Genomic DNA, 21,193 nt, shown 5'->3' with positions numbered 1-21,193 from the left:
TGTTTTTCAAGATAAAAGACACATGACAAATTTATTTACCAGAATTTCAACAGAGCAATTTATCTGGTGCTACATATGAATAAATAATTAAGATAAAAAAAGTGAGTAGTACAAGGATTTGAAGAAGAAAAGGACTCTATTCAATAACTAGGATGTCACAGTAACCCCTGGAATTCTTTACAGATCTGTCCTGGGTTAAAAGAGTATAACAGCAGGAGCAAGCTAGTTAAATTACTAAACCAAGTGGCAGCAAAGGGAATAATATCATATGGTTCGTGTTGGCCACATGAATACATGATGGCCAAATGACCAAATTCATGTTGGCCACATAAATCTGGATGATCTTAAGAAGCAACACAAATAGTATATTTAGCAGTTTATGTGTGAATTAACAAGCCTTGTGTTTGAAGAAAATTAATGTTAAGAAGTAAAAGAAGAGGTGAAAAAAGCTTTGTATGTTGTTAGCACAGAAAAAGAACAGAAGAAGAAATCTGGGGGAATAAAAGGAAATGCTACTGAAGAATACATGAAATTTTATTAATATTGGAAATATATGTGTTGTGTTAGTGTGTGGAATTCTGGTCATCTGTATCAAAGGCAGTTCAAATGAAATTGCAAAGGCTATATAATGTGTACCAAGACTATCAAGAATGCATGACATACCAAAGAAAAGCAGCAAAACTGATACAGCTGGCAAAGAAACACATGCACAAAATAGCTGCAATTCAGCTGGGAAAATAGAGATGAAATAAAATATGGGAACAATAAGATCATGTCCACAAACCTCTCATCAGGTTCCAAAAGCCTGTTTATTGGTTCACATAAAGGGTAATGTTATGTGGTTTTATCTAACACCAAAGACTGGAATCTGAGAATTTTCCTCTTAAGTGATATTTTTGTTTTCCCAAGTCAACAATATGTTCCAGGCACCACTAACAATGTTTGCTGAGGCTTTGGGGATTCCATCTCCTACATCTTCACTTGTTTCTCATAGTCAAACAGTAACACAAGAGTGGAGTGTGTTATCCTTACTATATATGTAAAAGACATCAAGTTAAAAATAATTTTATCAGTTTTTAATATATTTTGTTAAATATAGGTGTTGTAGGATTTGCCATGACTGTAGAATTTCCTGGGATGAAATATGGTCAGTAATTCCTTCTGATATGGAAACAGCATCCTCCCTTCTGCCTTGTTAATGTTAACAACGCTGTTGCAGATATTGGGAGAGAAAGAGTGCATGAACTTCCTCAGATCAGCAGTAGATATGGGTCTTTAAATACTAGATGTGGGATGGAGATCTACACTTTGAAAACAAACTGGTAGAGGATGGTGCTTTTTATATGCAGATAGTGAGTCAAAAGTTGGCATGACTTATTTGAATCTTCTTTGGGGGTCACATAAGTGGTGTGTAAGTTATTCTATATAAGATCAGCATTCTACAGTTGTCAGCAGATAGTGCTGAAGCAATAGAACTTCTCTTTAGTATGAGTTAGAAGCACCAAGGAACAAAAAGTGTGAAAAGGTCTATATTTGCCAGAAACTTTTTGAAATTAACACTTAACTATTTCAAGCGTTTCTTAATTTCTTGATTTTAAACCTCAAGAAGAACAGAAATCTAGTCAACACCTTCAATCCAACAAATACTAATCCCTTCATTAACTTAAAATGTAAATGCTTCCAAATTTCTAGCTAATACCATAGCTATTTTTTATCCTTCTATTAAAAATTCTAATACACAAACTGCTCATTCCCTAAGAACACTAAACCTTTCCACTAAGTGAATTTCAGAACATATTTTATGCTAATAGTGTAGTGCTAAGTGAAAATGAAATTTAGTTTACACACCTTCATCAGGAATACACACTCCTTAAAGACATTCTCTGTATTATACAGATTTGAGTTATTTTAAACATTTTTGTGTCACTACCATAACTGAAGTTTTTCTATATTGCTCTATTATATGTCCACAAAGACTGCATTACAAAAAATATTCCTTAGTTTCTACTGGTATATTCAAAATTATCAATATTTTTTGAAACAACTGTAGCTTTCTGCCATGAAAGTCTGGCCCTTTAGTCTTGATCCCTTTAGTGAATATCAGTAAATCTATGTTACAAAAGCATAAAATGCTCAGCTGTTGACAGCATCCACAGGCTGATTTTGAATGGTAGAACATCACAGCAGTGCCAAAAATCATGACTTTGACACACACTGGCAAGCAGCTCAAACTCATGCTAACATCTTGTGGAGTCAAGGAAAAAGAGTCCTGCCCTCCTGCCCTTTATTGATTGCCACATCCTCAAATACATTCTATAGCGAACTTGATATCCCCTCCTGCTGCTGTTATTAAATACCACAGAACACTGTTGGTATATGATAGATGACAAAAAGCAAAGAATTGTTTAATCTTAACTTTTAGAAGTACAAATGTGCAAGTATTCTTTTAAGTAATATTTTACATTTATTTGAGGAAAAGAAAGGTTTTGTAGGTGTTTGTTGTCTCTGAAGGAAAGTAACAGAGCAAGGAGAAATGCTGCAAGAAAATATTATTCTCCATCAATATCCATCTGACTGCTTACCATTTGCTGTCACAGGCAAAATAGGCTTGAGTTGGGGAAAATTAATGCAATTCATTAATAATAAAAACAGATTCTGGCTCTTGAGAAGCAACCCCAAATTTTAACTTGCCACCTTTCTTCCCCCCTTTCCCAGGCTCAGTTTATGCCTTGTATAACATTACAGCCCCATCCCTGAGTGGTGCAGGGGGTGGGAAATGGGTATTGTGGTTTCTCAGACCCTTTTCTCCACCCCTCCTTCCTGGCACATTTTCCTTGCTCCATCATGGGCTCTCCATAGGCTGCAGTCCTTTGAGAGATAACCTCCTACTCCAGTGTGGTGTCCTCCACAGGCCACTGTGCCTGTGACTGGTTATCTTTATATATTATCTTTAGCAGGAAAATGCAATGCAAGAGTGCAGGCAAGATGAATTAACTGACCCAGAGATATTTTCCTTTAGAGGAACAAACCCCTAAGAATAGATCCTCTTAATCAAATCCAACAGGTTTAAAATTGGAGTTGTTTGGCAAGCCTCATCTCTCTCAATCAATTATGTTGAAAAAAAGTCCTTTTTCCTGTTTGCCTGAGACACTGATTTTTTTTCATATTATTGTTGAAAGACAGTTGTCAAGTTTTGTCTCTTATTTAACTGCAACATAGAATTTAGATCAGATTCCACATCCTATTAATTCTGCTTAAGTACTGATAGAATATACTAATTGTTATTTTTTAAAAACACATTTGTACATGCATATTTATTATTTTTCCCTTTACATTCACGCAAATTAATGTGTTACATTTTCAATTTTACTAGTTATGTAGAGAGACTTCAATAACTATGTAGCTTTGGGATTTTTTATAGTTATTTATCTATTTATATTCAGTTACATTCATTCAGTTCCACCACTTTTGAAATAATTAGATTCATTTAGTAATGGATTGTCATAAATTGGATTATTTTTTGGCAGTGCTTTCCAAGCTATTCTCTGTTTCATTTTGAATGGGAAACACAGAAAGCTGCCCAATAGAGATGTTGGCATATGCACAGTGGAATGTTTTGTTTTCAGGCCATTTAATGAGAAAAACTGGAAAGAAACTTGTGTTATTGAGATCAATATTATGTCTGCTGTAAATAGCGGTTACTTTAGCTTAACGTGCCCCTTACAATTATTATGTACTATTACAAAGTAACTATCAGAAAGTTTAGCCTGATGAACCTTAATTTTTAAGAAAAGTGGCAAAATTCAAACCAAATTAATGTGAGCACAAGAAAGGTTCTCAAAATCATCTTATAGTTAGTCACTACCCAGGAATATAATTGCTTTGAACTGACCTTGGAGAGACGAAGGTTAATAATTCCACAAAGTCCTTAATAGTAGTTGAGTGTTTGGCATGAGAGAATTAGGAATGTATTACATTCATATAACCACCTACAAAACTTGATTGTATGGCTGATTACAGCCCCTTCCAGGAGTTCTGCTCCTTTGGCTTTCATACATCATATAATAAACTATCTGTGGCATTTTCTCTTAGCAGAATCATTAAGGCTTATTACTAATTCAGTGCCCTGGTCTGATCTTTTGTGCTTTTGCACACAAATTCATATTTTCTACATGGGGGTCTCATGCAGCTCAGTGAATGTACCATTTAATTCAAAGTGCATTATAGTCTCTCTTTCTCAAGCAAGATTTAACTTCTTATTTTGCATCCAGCCTGTAAAGAGAGAGACTCTACACAGGTCTACTTTTCTTTCTGTGGGGCTAGGCTAGCCTTAAAAAGATACAAACTAGGTAAATTTATATAACTCTTATAAGGGAAAAGTGAAATCATGCATCTTTAATGTAAACCCACTATTTTTTTTCTACAGTCCAAGGCAGATGCATATGCAGCTAGGACGCCTTCATCTTCAGAAACTAAGTCATTGGTAGGAGACACAAGAGATGCTAAAAACATTGCTCACTTGCAGAGTGGGAACCTGATGAGCCTATTTTCTCTGGCTATACTGTGCCCAGGGTCCCAGATGCTTGGACCACATTTCTATTTTGAATATTTACTGTTCATCTACATCTTTTAGATGCCCTTCTCTTCATCCGTTACCCACACAGCAAAATTTTCAGACTAGCTGGCTGTTAACTGTTGTACAGCTGGAATGACTATAAATTGTGATTAGATCTGTCATTCAGGTTTTGTAATAAGAAACCATTTGTCTCCACTACATAATTATTTTTTTTGTCCTGTAAGTTTTGTAATGAATTATAAATTCTACATAAACATGCATATGATCTAGTACAGTATGAATTAATTTGGACATACATGTTGTCATGTTATTGCCAAAGTTCCATACCTTCTTGGTGATTTCTCATAGGCAGCTCCTCACAGCACTGACTAGTTCTTCATAATACCACCAACAAACTCCAGCTCACTCCTCACCCACCTAACCCACTCTTTTATATCACTCATCCTTATTAGACACAGCTGTGACCTGTTAAGAGCAGGCCTGTTCCTAATCTTTGCTAATTAGTGCAGCTGCAACTCTTCAGGGGTGAGATTACCTTCTGCACTACCTTTATTTTCTTACATTCTATCCCCCCACATATGCATGGGTACTTCAGGCCAGACAGACATAGTGAGTTAACTTAGTCCTTATACGTGGCAGAAAAAGGCAGTGGTGTCGCTCCATCTCATTTAAGCTTTTAAATGTAATATATGCACCAGTCTAGACAGCAGGAAGCAGTGTAGATAATGCCTAGGAAAATTCACTGCCTATTTTTCAAATGCGCAGCTTCCCCAGTTAAGCACAGATTTTTTTTTTAAAAAAAAGTGAGTAATGATTGTTTTCTTTCTTGTGGTCAAGACTACAAAAAGTATTAATATCATATTGTTAATTATGACTAAAGTTTAGCTTTTCATTATTATCTGTAGTGGGAGATGAAGTATGAGAATCCAAACCTGTCTCACATGGTTCTTGCTGCCTGTGTGCTGGGACAGGAAGGAAGCCCTTGTGCAGTGCAGTTGGAGCAGTCTAGAGATCCTCCCACACCAGATGTAGGCTTCAACTTAGACTACACATGTGTACATATGTAATTCCTGTGTGTTATAATGTGTATGCACATACTTCCTTATTTCCACATATGTGTCATCTGGGAGGATATTTAAATATGCGCATCTGACTGAAATTAAAGAAAGCTAAATATTAATTTAATGCTCAACTAAACATCTTTATGGGCAACAGGCATTACAAGAGCTGACAAATACCTACTATACTCAGCAGAATAGAATGCAAAGCCATCTTCACTTTTAATTCCTATTTTTCCAATTTGAAACTTGATTAACTTCTTAATAACTAATATTTGAGTAAGATGAAATTTCTTTTGACTCAGTAGACCAGCTTCAGATAAATCTTACATTATTGGCTGAGTTTTTTGAACAGAGAAGGGTTTGTTTATTGTGAAGATCACAAGCTAAATGACCTAAGACTTTTTTGCAAGTCAGCCATACAATTGCAATGCATGGATAATTTTCATACTTCAGCAAAGACTAGGGAACTGCTCAAAATTATTAAATAAAGGAAGTATTAATATGCTTTAATTGTGGTTTTAAGGCTGAAGTAACTATTCAAAATTTCATGCTGAACTAACAAGACAAGAAAGTATGACCAAAACTACTACATTTCCCATCGGTGCCATTTTTTTCTCATAGCTTTTGTTGCTTGAGGTTTTCTTTGCTCTTGTGACTTATTGGTGATTCACTTATTCTTCTACTAATCCATTAAAACTAAGAAAAATATCTCGATTGGCATACACAGTTACTGTCATGTAAGGAGAAAAGAAAATGTTTTAAACTGCATGCTTTCTGCCCACAATATTGTCACTGACTACAAGCAAATCAGTATATTAAGGGTGATGCAGATATTTTGCATGCTGCTAAATTACAGCAGTGCTTTTTATTGTCAAAAAAATTCATGCTGTCACGTCTGCTTTCATCTACATCATCTACCTAACCAGACAGTATCTCAAATTTGCCTTAGGAAATTATTAGCTAATATTAATGAACTTTGTGAAACTCTTTTGCAGTGGGAAGAATAACAAACATACTTCAAAGACTAGCTCACCAGTTACCAGTCTTAGAATCTTTTTGGTTGAAAATTTTGTCTCTGTTCTTACTATGTTTTACACTAAATGTACTTTCACCTATAAATAGTTTTATAACTTAATTTGAATCCTGAGAAGTTATTTAATGTTCTTTTATGACAGTTTTTATGCTGCTGCTGTTTTATAAATATGGTGTTTGTTAACTTCTGGTTTAAATCAAACTCTTTTTTTTCATTCTGTATCCCACTATAGGAAAAATGAGACACATATTGAAATTATTCTTCCTCAACTATGGAAACGACAAAAAAGTGTAGATATTTTAAAATATTTTAGTCAAAATCATCAAATAAATGTATACTGAGACAAAAAAAATGGAACAACTCTATGGTCTAAAATTATTAAATTCACAAGGAAAATTAGTATCATAAACATTATCTCAGTCTAGAACAAAGTAATTCAATGGATTCACTAAAAATTCTTATTTAATGACAGGTTCTCTGTGTGTCTTAATAATAGAGTAAATAAAGGTCCTCATGCACATGCTATAGTAAATGATTAATTTACAAAGACTATTTTGCTGTACCTACTTTATAGCCTGATAAAGTCAAGAATGTTTTTTAACTGGTGCAATCTGCATTGACTCAATGGTCTTGTATAAAGAATGTAGCCCATATAATTCTGATTATAGTTAAAATTGCTTGAAATAAGTTCTTTCTGTTAGGAAACTAAAATTTCCAGTGTAGGAAGTCAAACTTTTTCATAACAACATTATCCATGCAAAGGGTGTTTTTCTCTCAATACTTTATGTCACAGAATCATAGAAGGCCTTGGGTTGGAAGGGACCTCAAAGATCATCAAGTTCCAAATCCCCTTTCATGGGCAGAAACACCAGCCCTTAAATCAAGTTCTCAGGGCCCCCATCTAACTTATTAGTAGTTACTACTTATTAGAATAAGTAGGAGTTCAATTCCAGGAACTTACTCTGTGACTATATATTTTTCCATTTTTGGGGGGTCAAATTCTACTTTTAATTTACTTCCCTACTGCATTACAAATGCATGAAATAACCTTCCAAATTTACACACAGAAATAAGACTTCATTAATGCTTTCCATTCACAAAATTATTGTATTTTCAATTTCTGCCAGTGAATTACATTGGCTTAATCAAGGCAAAATGGATAAATATCTCTCTCTATAGTCTGATTCCTAGGGCAGGTATGGACTGAATCAGCAATACAGTAGTCCAGCACCGATGAAAATTATTAGTGACCCTCAGTCCTACCAAGCAGATCTCTTTTGTGCCGGAATAATTCTCTGCTGCTCTTTCAGACACAGTGAAAGGCCAGAAAAGAGTACAAAAGGGCCTAAGAAGAAGAATGGATAAGGTTTTTGATATTCATAGTGAAAGAATTTTGAAAGGGAAAACCTCATTAAGAAATGCAGAAAGGGCATGATTCAAATGGTTTCACAAGCCATACCCACCTCACATTAAAGGCAGTCTGGTCTTTTGAGGTTGGCCTGTCAAACTGAATTTAAAACTGTCTTTTCTGAGTAGTTATCAAAGGTTTGTAGTGACAGAACTGAGATAAATGCTTTTAATCCAGCTGGTTGTGATTTCTCCTAATGTTTCCTACTTCGAAACCTCTACTACATTTTTCTAGCCAATTATACATATAGTTATAGATATACAAATGTTCAGGAATCTCTCTCCATCTTAGTAAAAGAAGTCACAAAACCCTGAAAAGACAGAAGAGGCTGAGCTTGGCCTAATTTCATATCTATGCACAGTGTCTGAATCAGCTGAAATGTAGACTATTTAGGAATAGAAATCTATAATATCTCCACAGGCAGAACTTTCACTGTGGAGATAAAAATGATCAGTACTGGATGCTTTCTTTTCCTTGCTGGTCTTGCTCTCTAAGGAGGGATATATGATTATTATTTTTATAATGATTCTAGTTTTGATAGGATATACCATGAAGAGTAATTCAGCTAATTCAGAGAAATACATGATATTTTTCCCTATAGACATTGTGTTACAAATTTTTGACAAGCTGGACAAAGCTGAAAAAAATTGTTTAACTTAAAGTCATCTAATAAAATAACACCCTAAGTTCTAAAAGGGAAGCAAGACTACTAAATAGCTTTAATTGTAAGTATTTCAAAAGTTTCAGATTCCTGATTCAGTATCCTGAATATTCAGTGCTTGTTGCAGAGCTGTTCCTTTGTGAACACAGATTTGGAAATTTGACTGAAGGCTGGAAGCTGACTGGAAGCTGACTGAATTGTTCAAGCTCAGCCACAACCAGAGCTTTAAACAATTACTTCATTTCCAACCTTTTCTTGTCTGAACTATTTTTATTTTATCCTTGTGAAATTAAAAAAAAATAGATTAATGATTCCTTAGACAAAAAAAATAGACACATAATCAAACTCTAAAATGTTAATTCCAAGATATGATTTTGAAAATGAATTTCTTTCTGAATAGCTGAGAGCATTTTAGCGACAGATGAGGTGGTCCCAATCACTTTTATCAGTTTCTTATGAACAGCATTTGCTGTCTTTTTACCAGCAACTCAAGAATGCCTTCAGCTATATTTTATTAGCTGTCTTAATTGGAATAGAAGAATGAGAGAGTATATTTTACTTTCAGTGTGCAAATATCAGCTTATTGATTTATTTCAGTTGAAAGATGATCGAATAAATAAGAACTTTTCATGCCAGAAGAAATATCAAATTGGTGGGGATTTTGACTAGGGGTACACAAGATTATTCGCACTCAAGTCTGCAGAAGTGTCGGTTCTTTGCATTCTTAAAATGGTGTTCAGTGTTTACCTGTCCAAATATCTGCTTGGAAATACATTTGACAATCTCAGAAATCTTAATCATGGTTTATATTTTTGGGGATCAATTCACTTACTGACATGTAGTTGTCTACTGGCTTCAAAGTGCCAGCAGTCATGTTTTTTTCTGCTGGGTTTTGTACTGTACTGTTTTCCATATCTCTCAGCCTGGACGGAATGTCAACATAACTTAAATGTCACAAAAAATGTCTTATCACTGTCTATGGGTAGCTGAACCAAGTCACATCTTGAAAATAAAGATAAGATCCTTGCAGACACCTATATGTAAATGTTTATATTTACATTTATATTAATGTAAATGTTTTTGGCCACATGTTTAAATATTTTTCGTGCTGTTCTTTAGGCTCAGATGACTACTCTGAGTGTAACAGCAAGTTGGGCACTGTAGACATCCACAGTTTAACAGAATCAGATGCTTTAATATTGATTTCATCTGTAGATATCTGATAATCATAAATAAAGTTAAATATGTTGGGTCTGTATCCAAAGAAAAAAAAAGTATATTTGCTTTAGTATCTCTTACAGAGGAGTATGGATTCTCCTGGGTGCTTTAGTCAGAGCACAGGTATGTCTGTCAGGCACTACCAAAATGTTCTCAGGCTTCAGTGACATATTTAGTGGTTGTACAGCACTTCCTTATTCATCAGCATCCTTACCAATGAAATGTAATGGTAAATGCACATTTAAATGGCTCTGAATTCATGGAGTGCTTAGGACAGTAAAAGCTTCCAAATGAGTAATTGCTTTACAGAGACAGCTTTCACATCCAAAATTGCTTAGTGGTTGGACTTTAAAATAGCCTGTGTTTCTATTAGTTAATCTCCAGGCACTATATAAAAGTCAACAGACTGCAAAAAGGTTCATGTGGAATGAATATAACATGGTATTAGGGGGAAAGAACAATCAGAACTATTTCCTACTGGGACCCATTAGAAACAGTAGAACGAAACAAGTTTCATGCCTGCAGATGCTTACCAACACAACATCATTTTTGTTAAACCACATTTTTTTATAATTTCAAGTTTAAAATACTCTTCAGAAGTTGTTCATGACTTTCCAACATAACTCTACCCTCATAAAACATTCTGATGAAGAAAAACAAGGCACTGTTGTTGGGGGTTATAATTGTCTTGAAAAGCAGACATGTTGCTGTTAGTGTGGGTAAGAATTTTCCTCAGCGTAAGCAAGAGCCTTGAAACTGAGGTAGTAATTTTTTTAAATCCATGTTTAAAGCATAATGTGATAGTCCTATCTGCAACACATTTCATACTTGATCTCTACTATATTCCAAGTGTAAAACTCATGCTGAAAATGTGTTCCCATTGATAGATCTTTATGTGGAATTTGTTTAATATCAGATCTTGTTTTCTATATTTTTTGTGCTTCTTAATACTTTGATGCACAGCAAAAACACAGAGAAATGATAATAAATGGGCTGCATATTTCTTCCTTGTCTGGATTAACATATATAAGTTTGCACTTCCACTTTCATCTCATAGATGGTGAGCTTAGGCGGTGTCACGGTTTGACAGTGGTGCAATGCCAGTGCCCCTGCTTACATGATTTTTAAACCTATAGAGACAAATCTGCATGTCATTTGTGGTGCTCTTCACTGAATATGCAGTAAAGAAAGAATGAAAATATTCATTAGCAGAAAGAAATATCTTCCTTCCTCTTCAGCTGGACAAAATACTAAATAGCACATGAGTTTGGTAATAATATTGAAAACATCTATGGGTTTTTTTTCCCTATATGAGATTCACATGGTTTCAAATATTATGTATTTTCTTTTTTTCTATTTTCTGATGTCAGATAAAAAAACAATTACTCATTGTTTTTATTTTTGCTGCAATTCTGAGCTCTTGTTTTGTCAACATTTTTATTTGCATTGACTTTCTTAGGTTATATTCGGTTGGAGGTCGGGATGGAAGTTCATGTTTGAGTTCAATGGAATATTATGATCCTCACACGAATAAATGGAATATGTGTGCTCCTATGTGTAAGAGAAGAGGAGGTGTAGGAGTGGCTACCTGTGATGGCTTTCTTTATGCAGTTGGAGGTCATGATGCTCCTGCTTCTAATCACTGTTCTCGACTGCTGGACTATGTGGAAAGGTATCAAATTATACATGCATTTTTTAAATACAAAATAATATCTGGTAGCATTATTTTCTTAGCTTAGTTATGGCAAGTTTAAAAAGATGTTCTTAACCCTAGAAATGTCTAGTTAGTTCTTACTTGAAAAATTCTATAAAGGTATGTGAAAGACAATCTCGTTGAATCTTATTGTAATCTCTTTTTATTTACAGTACTATTATATATTACCACAAACACAAAAATCCAATCTTTTCACATCCCTTTTAAGTAATTTTAGGACACTATATTATGCATTGAAGTGTCACAAACTAAAAATTGTAGAGATAAAATTTTTTCCTTGAAATAATTTTATAACACAAAATTGAATTATATTTAGAATATTTTCTAACTCCAAAAACATAGCTAAGCAAAAAAGAAATAAAGAAATATTTAAGTGAAGCATATTCACATAACAATGGATTCCTTCCTTTATCAAAATTGCCACTTTCTAATGTGGTGATGTAAGTCTGATACACTTACAGTACCTTGAATTTTGCAAGTAGATTTTCTACAAATCCAAGTATATCTAGTAGAGCAGTACAGCCCAGATGAAGTCATTAAAGCATTCAGTTTAAAGGTATTCTTCAAATTTTTAATGAATGTTTGATTTTTTTCCTGTTTCTGAATGCTATAAAATAGAATAAGGAAAATATTCACTTCAAACATGCACAGATTGCAAAAGTTAAAGTAGGTGTGTTTGAGTAATTGGTTTATCTTAAGATATAAGCTGGGAAAGATTTACCTCGTTATTTCTTTTCAGAAGGGCTTGATTAAATGTCAGTTATTTCTTTTGCTAAATCCAGCTTGGTATTCAATATTTAAGTGAAAAATTATGAGTGAAAACTCCTTATGTTATCCATATGATCATGCTCAATCTTAGACTCATTGCCATGTCTACTATATGTAAGCAAACATCATTGCCACCTTCTTCTCATCTGCAACAGAGGGACTGTTAATCAGGGAAATCCCATGATGCCTGCACTTACAGGAACTATGCTTGTGGACCTCTATTTTTAAGGAGCAATACCAAGAATTTTCAATTAAATAAATTTATATTAAGTCTACTAGTGGCAGACTTAATGATATATTTTCAACTGCTTCTGCTTATTGGTACTCAGAAGGGAGCTTTTATTTCATTTTTCATTCTCTGAGAAGAAAACCCTTCTGGTGTTGGTGACAAACCATACTCCATCGCATTTGCCTTTCTCAAGAGAGACTGCAAAGATCAGCTAAACCTATCCTTATGCTGTTTTAGGTACTAGTGTTAGAGTGACAATATATAGTATCCCTCATCTAGATATTTTTTCCACTGGTAGCAAAAAGAGTGGATGACGTAGTTCATCAAGAGTTAGCTTTGAGTCTAAAAGTTGAGACTAACAAACAAAAACCTGTAAGATTATAAACTTACATCGAGTGGATGTGAGTTAAATGGTGGACTCCACTGAAATGTTAAAAAACACTCTCACGCCCTTGCAGTGATTAGTTAGTTTATAAGATGGCTGGAATGTTATTTAGTGTGTCTGGTTTTTTATTCCAAAATAAGGCATCACTTCCAAAAAATAAAAGCTCCTCTATATCTTAGGAAAACAAAGAATAGTAAGTGATGAGGAGATCTATTATCTGAGTAATTTTATATCTCTCTGAAAGTTTTTATTTCTGTAAATATTGATGGCCTGCTTTTTAACTCTCTTCTTCTTCAGGAATGAGTCTGCTTCAGTCATTTTGTCATTCTGATGCAGACTGATAGGATGTGCTTTATTCCAGTCCCAATTTGTTCCGGGAAGACTGTCAAACCAAACATAATATTTTAAAATTTATTTTTGAGATTGTGCAAATATAGTGGAGGCAGCAGATACGTGTTTTCTTAATGCTACTGCTTAAGTACTGCTCAATAGTAGTTGGGTATTGCAGTTTACTTTCTTCTAAGGTTGATGCATTTTTAAAGGATTTTATCTGGATTCAAGCATTCTGAAATAATGGTTACATTTCATTCATCTTCACAAGTTGGCAAAGTGCAATCTTCTATTCCTTTTTAAAGGCAAAACAACTACTTCATAAGAATTATAAAATTTGCAAGATATTTTGGCAGATTTTATAAAGCAGGTTTTCTTTTTCACATGTTGCTCAAAACTTGACAGATGCTAAAAACATAGTCATTTGACCTATAGTTTTTTTCCCCCTTGTCTCATCTTGATTTCAAAATTGATTTCTTTCCACATTTAGGAGCTTTTATCATAACCCTGTTCAGCCTGGGGCATACTTAGTTATTATAAAGATGACATATACAGTTGCTTTTTAGCAGCAAAAAGGATGTAAGAAATCTCAGGTATTTTCCTGGCAGTTACAAAACCAGCAAGTTCCTGTGCAGTTCTATTTCATTGACAGAATTGAGTTATGAGGATTCATTTTAGCCTTGCATACCTGTTTATGGGAAGAAAAAGGAAAAAGAAAAGGTCAAATGATGATGTCAGTTTTATTGTTTTCCAGCTTTAATTTTGCTTTAACCTATTCACCTTGGCCCTTGTAATTTAAGAGGAGTGTATGGAGAAGTCTATTAAACATTTATTACCTTTAGGTAGGCGAAGATACAATGAACACTGGTGCATTTCACTGGATTGGAAACTGTTTCAGCTAGAGGCATATGATGCTGTTGTTTAAAAACTCACACAGTCTATGAAAAAATATCTATTAATTTTTTTTTGGCTTGTTACATGGTCAGTTCCACATATTCAAGCAATATTTTGCAATATTTTTCTCTAAAGTTAGGAAAGACATTTATCATATATCTAGATATTTGAGATTTTATTTTCTGAGAAGTCTCCCAAATGCCAGAATTAGTGGCTAGCACACAAGTAGATTGTTTTCTTAAAATGCATTTACGTCTCAAGAACAATATGAATAAGGTTACAGACAATTCTTGGATCATCCAATTAAAAAGTTATATTTATGAACCAAAAGGCTATTACAAGCAAAACACTAGCATTGCTGTTTCAGTGATTGTATTAATATACATATATATATATATATATATATATATTTCATTGTTCAAATATGTAGGACTTCAAACAGTATCCCTCCAAGCTGCTTATTGATAATATGACTTACTAAAACACTTACACATTTAAGTAAACTAATAAAGTCAGACTTTTTAGAGGATTTGTAGACTGAAACTGCTTATTTTCTCCACTGATCACATGATTATATTACATAGTAAACTTGCTTAAGGACAGATGAAATTAATTTTGTTATACTGCCATGCACTATTCTGTTTATCAATATTTGACATCTAAAAATGAGGTATCTGTAACCTAATACTCCAGACACCCTTGGTAAAAAACTATCAAAAGATAATTAATAATAATAATTTCTCATTTATGCATGCCCAAAAGAGTTACAATGGAATGACTTCAGAAATTTTACTGTGTTAATGAATATCTAAATGAAAAGTTAGGTTAAATATTTAATTTTTAAATTACCATCATTATACAAAAGGATTTTTACCCTCAGTTTTAAAAATTCTGTTGTGATTATGTCTAAGAAACAGTATTACTTAATCTACTTGAGCAAATATTAGGAGGAGACACTAACTGTAATGCAGTTAAGCATTAGAATACATAGGGAGATTTTTACTGTTGTACAGTATAATTTCAGAAATTGAAATATAGTAAATTTAATTTTGGAAATAATATTTCTAATATTTTAGATGTGCTATGGGAAATACCCCACTTTAAATGTATACATAACAGATAAAATGTTATACCCATCCATTCAGATATTGCTCATATCTTTATGGTCATATATCTTTATATATCAGATCTCTTTATGACACACTATCCTACAAATACCTTAGTTTATTCTAGAAGGTTCTGAGCAAAAGTTTCTAATCAGAAACTAGAGGGTTGAATTGGCAACACAATAAATCTGTATCTTTTCTTTTTGATGTGAGGAAGAATTCTTTTGGATAGGATACTAAAGGTTTGGTTTTTCCTCCCCCCAGGAAAAAAAGAACTATATTCAAATGAAAATCAACATGAATTGATGCTTGTCTTCTCTGCACATACCCAATTTCATTTTTCTTTGCTCAGGTATGACCCAAAAACTGATACATGGACAATGGTGGCTCCACTGAGTATGCCTCGAGATGCTGTTGGTGTTTGTCTCCTTGGTGACAAATTATATGCAGTAGGTGGCTACGATGGTCAGTCATACCTGAACACTATGGAAGCATATGACCCTCAAACTAATGAGTGGACACAGGTAATTATAAAGTTGATTTTATATATACACATGTGAACACACACATGCATATACAGTCTTATATGTATGAATTAGCCATTAGCCAAGCTTTCTTTAAACCTAGTGCAGAAAGGTTCATACTTTGGAATCATGATCTTATCTTAAAATAAGCATTTGAAATAGGTGAGATGTATTATACTCAAGAATGCCCACTTCTTTTTATGATTGCAAGGGGGAACTTCTGTTGACAAGCTTGAATGTAGACACAAATGCTTTAAAGTTAGTACAGAAGGCCACATTTTTTAATCTACTATGAATTACTGGGAAGAGCATTTTTATGATGCTCTGTAGGAGATACGAAATTAATTTGGGAATATTTTCTTTTTGCAAAACCACCAGTTCACATTAAAAACCATTAAAAATATGATTGGACAGGTAGTTTGGAGACATGTAAACAATGTTGTGATTTATACAGTTGCACCAATTACAGTGTGTTGTTATATACATATAAGCTGACTCTGCTGTGATAGTTTCAGCAAGATTCAGTTCCCTAAAGGTTTTAATCCTTGTGTTGTCTTGAATACTGTTTAAAAGTGCCAAACATATTCTAAAGGACACTTGAACCTGTTTAGGAATACTGGAACCATTTCTGTATATTCATAGCTTTCACCTTGCCTCAAGGACTAGAGTGGAAGCATTAGCCACAGTCTACAGAATACAGAACCCCCTTGCATATCAATGGTTCACAAAATTGATGACAACTCTCAAATTAATTCCTGCTTCCTCTTCTCACATCTTTCAAATGAAAGATGTCAGGTGCGAGTAAGCAATTTTAAATTACAATAGTAGCATAATGTGGGTTTTGTTTAGTTTTAGCAATTTATACTCCCATTAGTTTTGACCATTTAAAAATAATTTTGACTCAGAATTTTGACAATCTTTGCATGGCTTGTTCCTCTTTGGCAATCTTTTGCATGGTTTTTTCCTATTCAGTTAATTTGTGTCTGTTCTTCTGCAGATGGCTTCCTTAAATATTGGAAGGGCTGGTGCCTGTGTTGTAGTCATCAAACAACCGTGACTTTGTCAGCACTGCTTAGGATTTTACTGACTGTGAAATGATTATTTTTCTATGAGACAAAAGAATGATAACTTCACAAAAGCAAGGATCTAAACAGTGAATACACTGTTGATCACAAACTTGAAGAAGTTTGGAAATGACAAAGATTAAGTATTTATGCCCTATAAAATCATAAAACCGTTCACAGTCAGTGAACAAGGAAAAAGCCCCCGAGTATCGTAGGCGTAAATATGTGAATGTAGAGTAGCAAGTTCAGGTATCGTTCTCATGAATGTGTCCTGGAGAACTGGATAATCATGGAAAATCTACAAAAGAGTGGAAAGGAATATGAGAACAGTTTTCATGGCTGCAAGAGAACTGCAGAAACATGAAAGTATATTTAATCAATTTTAAACTGTGTTTTTTAAAAGAGAAAAGTGGGTAGTAATATAATTTTTTGCTGTTAAGTCTTGTCTTCAAATGGGTTATGGTCTTCTCATTTAAATGAGCAGTTTGACTTTACTGAAAGGAAGAGGTCAAATGGTCTGGATATTCATAATGACTGAGCTGTGACTCTAGAGCAGGAAGAAACACAAAACTAAAAGTAGACTTTTTTTGTAACTTCAGGTTGTACCTCCTCACCTGTGTTAATGCATCTTATAAATGAGTCTGTTGAGGGGGAAGCCTGTGTGTTTAATCAAGTAATATAAAGCAGTCCTGTGGCTGCACTGGGGCTTTGTTGCAAATATGGGAGTCAAAGAAACAGTTACCTAATTCTTTCTTAATCTTATATTCAATTTAAGCATGTGGGCTCTAACCTCATCATTTAATGCATCTACTGCATGTTGGAGGCTCATGACAAGCTGGAAAATTGATCCACTTCTTTTGCTGCATCATGTTAATGGATGAACCATGACAGGAACAGTCTATAAATACTCTTGTAACATTTCAAGAGGGAGAAAAATCCTACATTTTATTTCTTTCTGATGCTTGTACATACACAATTTTACCTACTTAGAGCTGCAAATTTATGACTTTCCACTTATGACTGAGTATAACTGCAAGTCAGGAAATCAGAATAAATGCAAGTGGAATAAGGAAAATTAGACCATTTGATCTAATAAATTTCATATGGTAAATATACTAGTGTCATCTGTGCTTCCTTTTAGGGTTGATAACTTCTGCCAGTAATGATAGCTTGAGCTTTTGATTTGGCAGTAGATTTGGTGCTGATGCTTTCTGTCTGCTCAGCTGAATCAGTTAGAACCTAAGGGCACTACTGGAATATGAAATTCTGCTATTCAGGGATGCACAGCTTCTGGGAACAGGGCACCAAATATACTTCTCTAAAGCCTTGCTGATCCTATAGGAAACAATTTATGGCCCAAAAGCCAAAACTTCACAATCCTCTGTCACTAGCAATTTTGAGAAGAAATTCCGGTTGCACTAAAATGAGTTTTCTTAGGGGAAACCTCTGCAATCATTTGAGATGAAAAAATACATAGAACTTCCATCTTGGGACATTTGATTTGAAGGTGTGTCTTACCTTCTAACTGCATCAGCATGCATGGAGGTCTTTGTTACTGATGTAAGTTGAATTGCAATTCTGAAGCCTAAGTATATGGATTTAAATATTTTAAATATTTCTCTGTCCTAATTTAGAATCAGCTGAAAACACTTCAACATTAATTTTCCATAGCCAGTTGCCTTTTGAATTGCAATTAGTCTTTCACAGACAAACATATGAATTTTTCTCCAAGTACAACAAGCTGTTGAATAAAAATGTTACCTCTCTAAAGATTTTGCTTCACATAAGCACAAGTTTTGGAGACCAAATGAAGAAGATTTTAAAATTATAAATGTAATTAAATATAGATATTGGCATTCAGAACTCCTACAGAGATAGCTAAAGAACTTAGAAATTGAATTTTAATTCTATTCCCAGAACTTTCTTTTGATTTCATTATATTAATATATAATAGAAATATTACTGCTCTACCTGTTCACAGATCTTCAAAGTTGGATTATTCCTATTAATTTCATTCTGTGCCAAATTTGTTTTAAGTGCCTTGATCATTATTTTCTTCCATTTATCCTCATTTCATTTTTGATTCTCAGTTTCCTTTTCTACTTTTTCAATTTGCTTTTATTTTACCAAAATGATTCTCATGTGAAATTTTTCAGTCTATTCCACTTCTTTTATTTTGAAACAATAAAATTTGTATTTATTTTGATTATGTAAAATCTAGCCACAATAAGAATCAAAATTGGCTTTCATATTTGTACAAGTGTTACAAGTTTCTTCTAAAGAGATTTTATGAAAAATTTTAAATCTTTTTTCTTTACTAATATGGTTACTTTCACTAAAAATAATAATAGTTTTACCTTTTTCTCAAAGAAAATGTCTTTAAATCCAAGTACTATGTAATTATAATCTTGATTTTTGTGGTTCATTAAAACCATCTTATACTTTCTTATGTATAAGAGTTAAAATCACTTCTGATGCACTAAATTGTGCTAAACAATGTTAAGTTTACTTATTAAGAAAGCCACTGTCTTTTCAAAAAACAGGTGAACTAGTTCATCTACCATGATTTATTTTCTCTCACATGATCTCTTTGATTTCAAAGTACAAAAATCACAGGGAAATCAGAGCTGCAACAAACATTAATTTTACTGAAATCAATGAATAAATTCCTTGAAATGTAGATATTTCCTAATAAGTTGGAACTCTTGTATATCTACATCTAAAAATGTCAATTAATAGCTATTCTTTAGTGGAGCACTTTAGTATTGACACTACATCCAATTTTATAGGAAAGTTTTACATTGTTATCAAAGTCAAAAATAAGCTATGAATATTATTTCATTGGCTTTAGTTACAATTGTTCAATAATTATTTTAATATATGTTCTTGCAATCAAATACTGATATTGTTTGAAAATCAGAAGTAAATTAAAAAAAATAATTTTACATATAGAACAGACTTTTTATTCATGTGAAACTTGTCCAGTTATTAAGACAATATTAGGATGGTTTCAGGGAGTTGCCTGCCTCATAATTTTACTCTGTTAAGCTAACATTAATTGATGTAAGGGAACCATTTTAGCATAGACAACAGATCATTTCCTTGGATACCATTTTCCTCTACAGAAACCTGCTATCAATTGACCGTTATTTTAAAAGTACTTAAAATATATCTAGAAATAGATATTTATTATATCTATAATCTTATCTCTATGTATTATTCAGATATTTTCAGTATGTTTAGAAGTCCCATATAAATTCCCTTAAATATGTTTATTTCTTAAACATTTTCTATTATTTCAATAAAAGTAACTCACAAAAGAAATTTGAGTTATGCAAATTATATGCAAGTTTTAATGGCTCAGACTTGATGTCCATGAGCAAAAACCAGAAAAGCTGTATATTGTGATTAGGAATGAAATACACTTTTTCCACAAGAGAATTGACATTCTGGAAAACTTTCCTTATTATTTTGCCCACAATGAGCTGGGGAAAGAAACGTGACCTATGACCTATGTTATCTATGAATTTACATTAGTTATTTCATGAGGAATAAATAGAGAAGGCATTTCCACAAAGGCTTCATAAAAGCTCTTGTAAATTCTTTCAAATAGCAGTAATAGATTCCATCATTAAATTCTTAAAATACCAAATTATTGCATTTTTTGCATTTACTGTATCAAATAAATGTGCATACACTAGGCGATGCAGGCTCACTTCCAGCTCAGAATCTCAATATGTTAAAGTAACTCCAGATATATTTCTTTAAAAACAGATTATCCATGCAGTATATCTGTTCTAACTTAAATGAGAATGCATAAAATTTTCAGCAGAATAATTATTCTTCAGCATTATTCTAAATCCAGTGTAAAGCTGCTCAAATTGGTATAACCTTGCAATTCATTGCAAATTCCCTCATTATAGTTCTGCTTCATAGTTCATGGGGACTGGGTACACTCTGGGACAGAAAAACCACTGAAAATCATTATATCAGCATAAGCTTGATTTCCACATGCAGGACTACAGCTGTCAGACATTAAACCATAAAGAAAATTGCTAGCACAGGTAAGAATTGTGGTGACAGGGAACAATACAGCTTCGAGTCACTGGCTATTCACAGCTTCACCTTGGGGAATCTGTGCAGCTGCCAAATTCATCACCTGCTAAGAGTTGCAAAAGTATTCAAAGCTGAGGTATAAGCAGCTTACACTTCTATCACCCCA

The 21,193-nt window shown here is 33.5% G+C and overlaps 1 protein-coding gene across 1 annotated transcript in view; it reads left to right on the top strand.

The window, feature by feature from the left end:
* Positions 1–18,086, top strand: part of KLHL1 (kelch like family member 1) — a 182,629-nt gene extending 164,543 nt beyond the window's left edge. The window contains exons 9-11 of the mRNA XM_066545060.1: positions 11,417–11,629; positions 15,736–15,907; positions 16,905–18,086. Coding sequence (XP_066401157.1) covers positions 11,417–11,629; positions 15,736–15,907; positions 16,905–16,964 — 445 coding nt within the window. The 3' untranslated portion in view covers positions 16,965–18,086. The remainder of the gene's footprint in view (positions 1–11,416; positions 11,630–15,735; positions 15,908–16,904) is intronic.
* Positions 18,087–21,193: the final 3,107 nt, after the last annotated feature.

Source organism: Molothrus aeneus, chromosome 2, assembly GCF_037042795.1.
Source record: "Molothrus aeneus isolate 106 chromosome 2, BPBGC_Maene_1.0, whole genome shotgun sequence".
Classification (NCBI taxonomy): domain Eukaryota; kingdom Metazoa; phylum Chordata; class Aves; order Passeriformes; family Icteridae; genus Molothrus; species Molothrus aeneus.
Note: the sequence above shows the minus strand (reverse complement) of the source record. Positions and strands in the feature narration are given on the sequence as shown.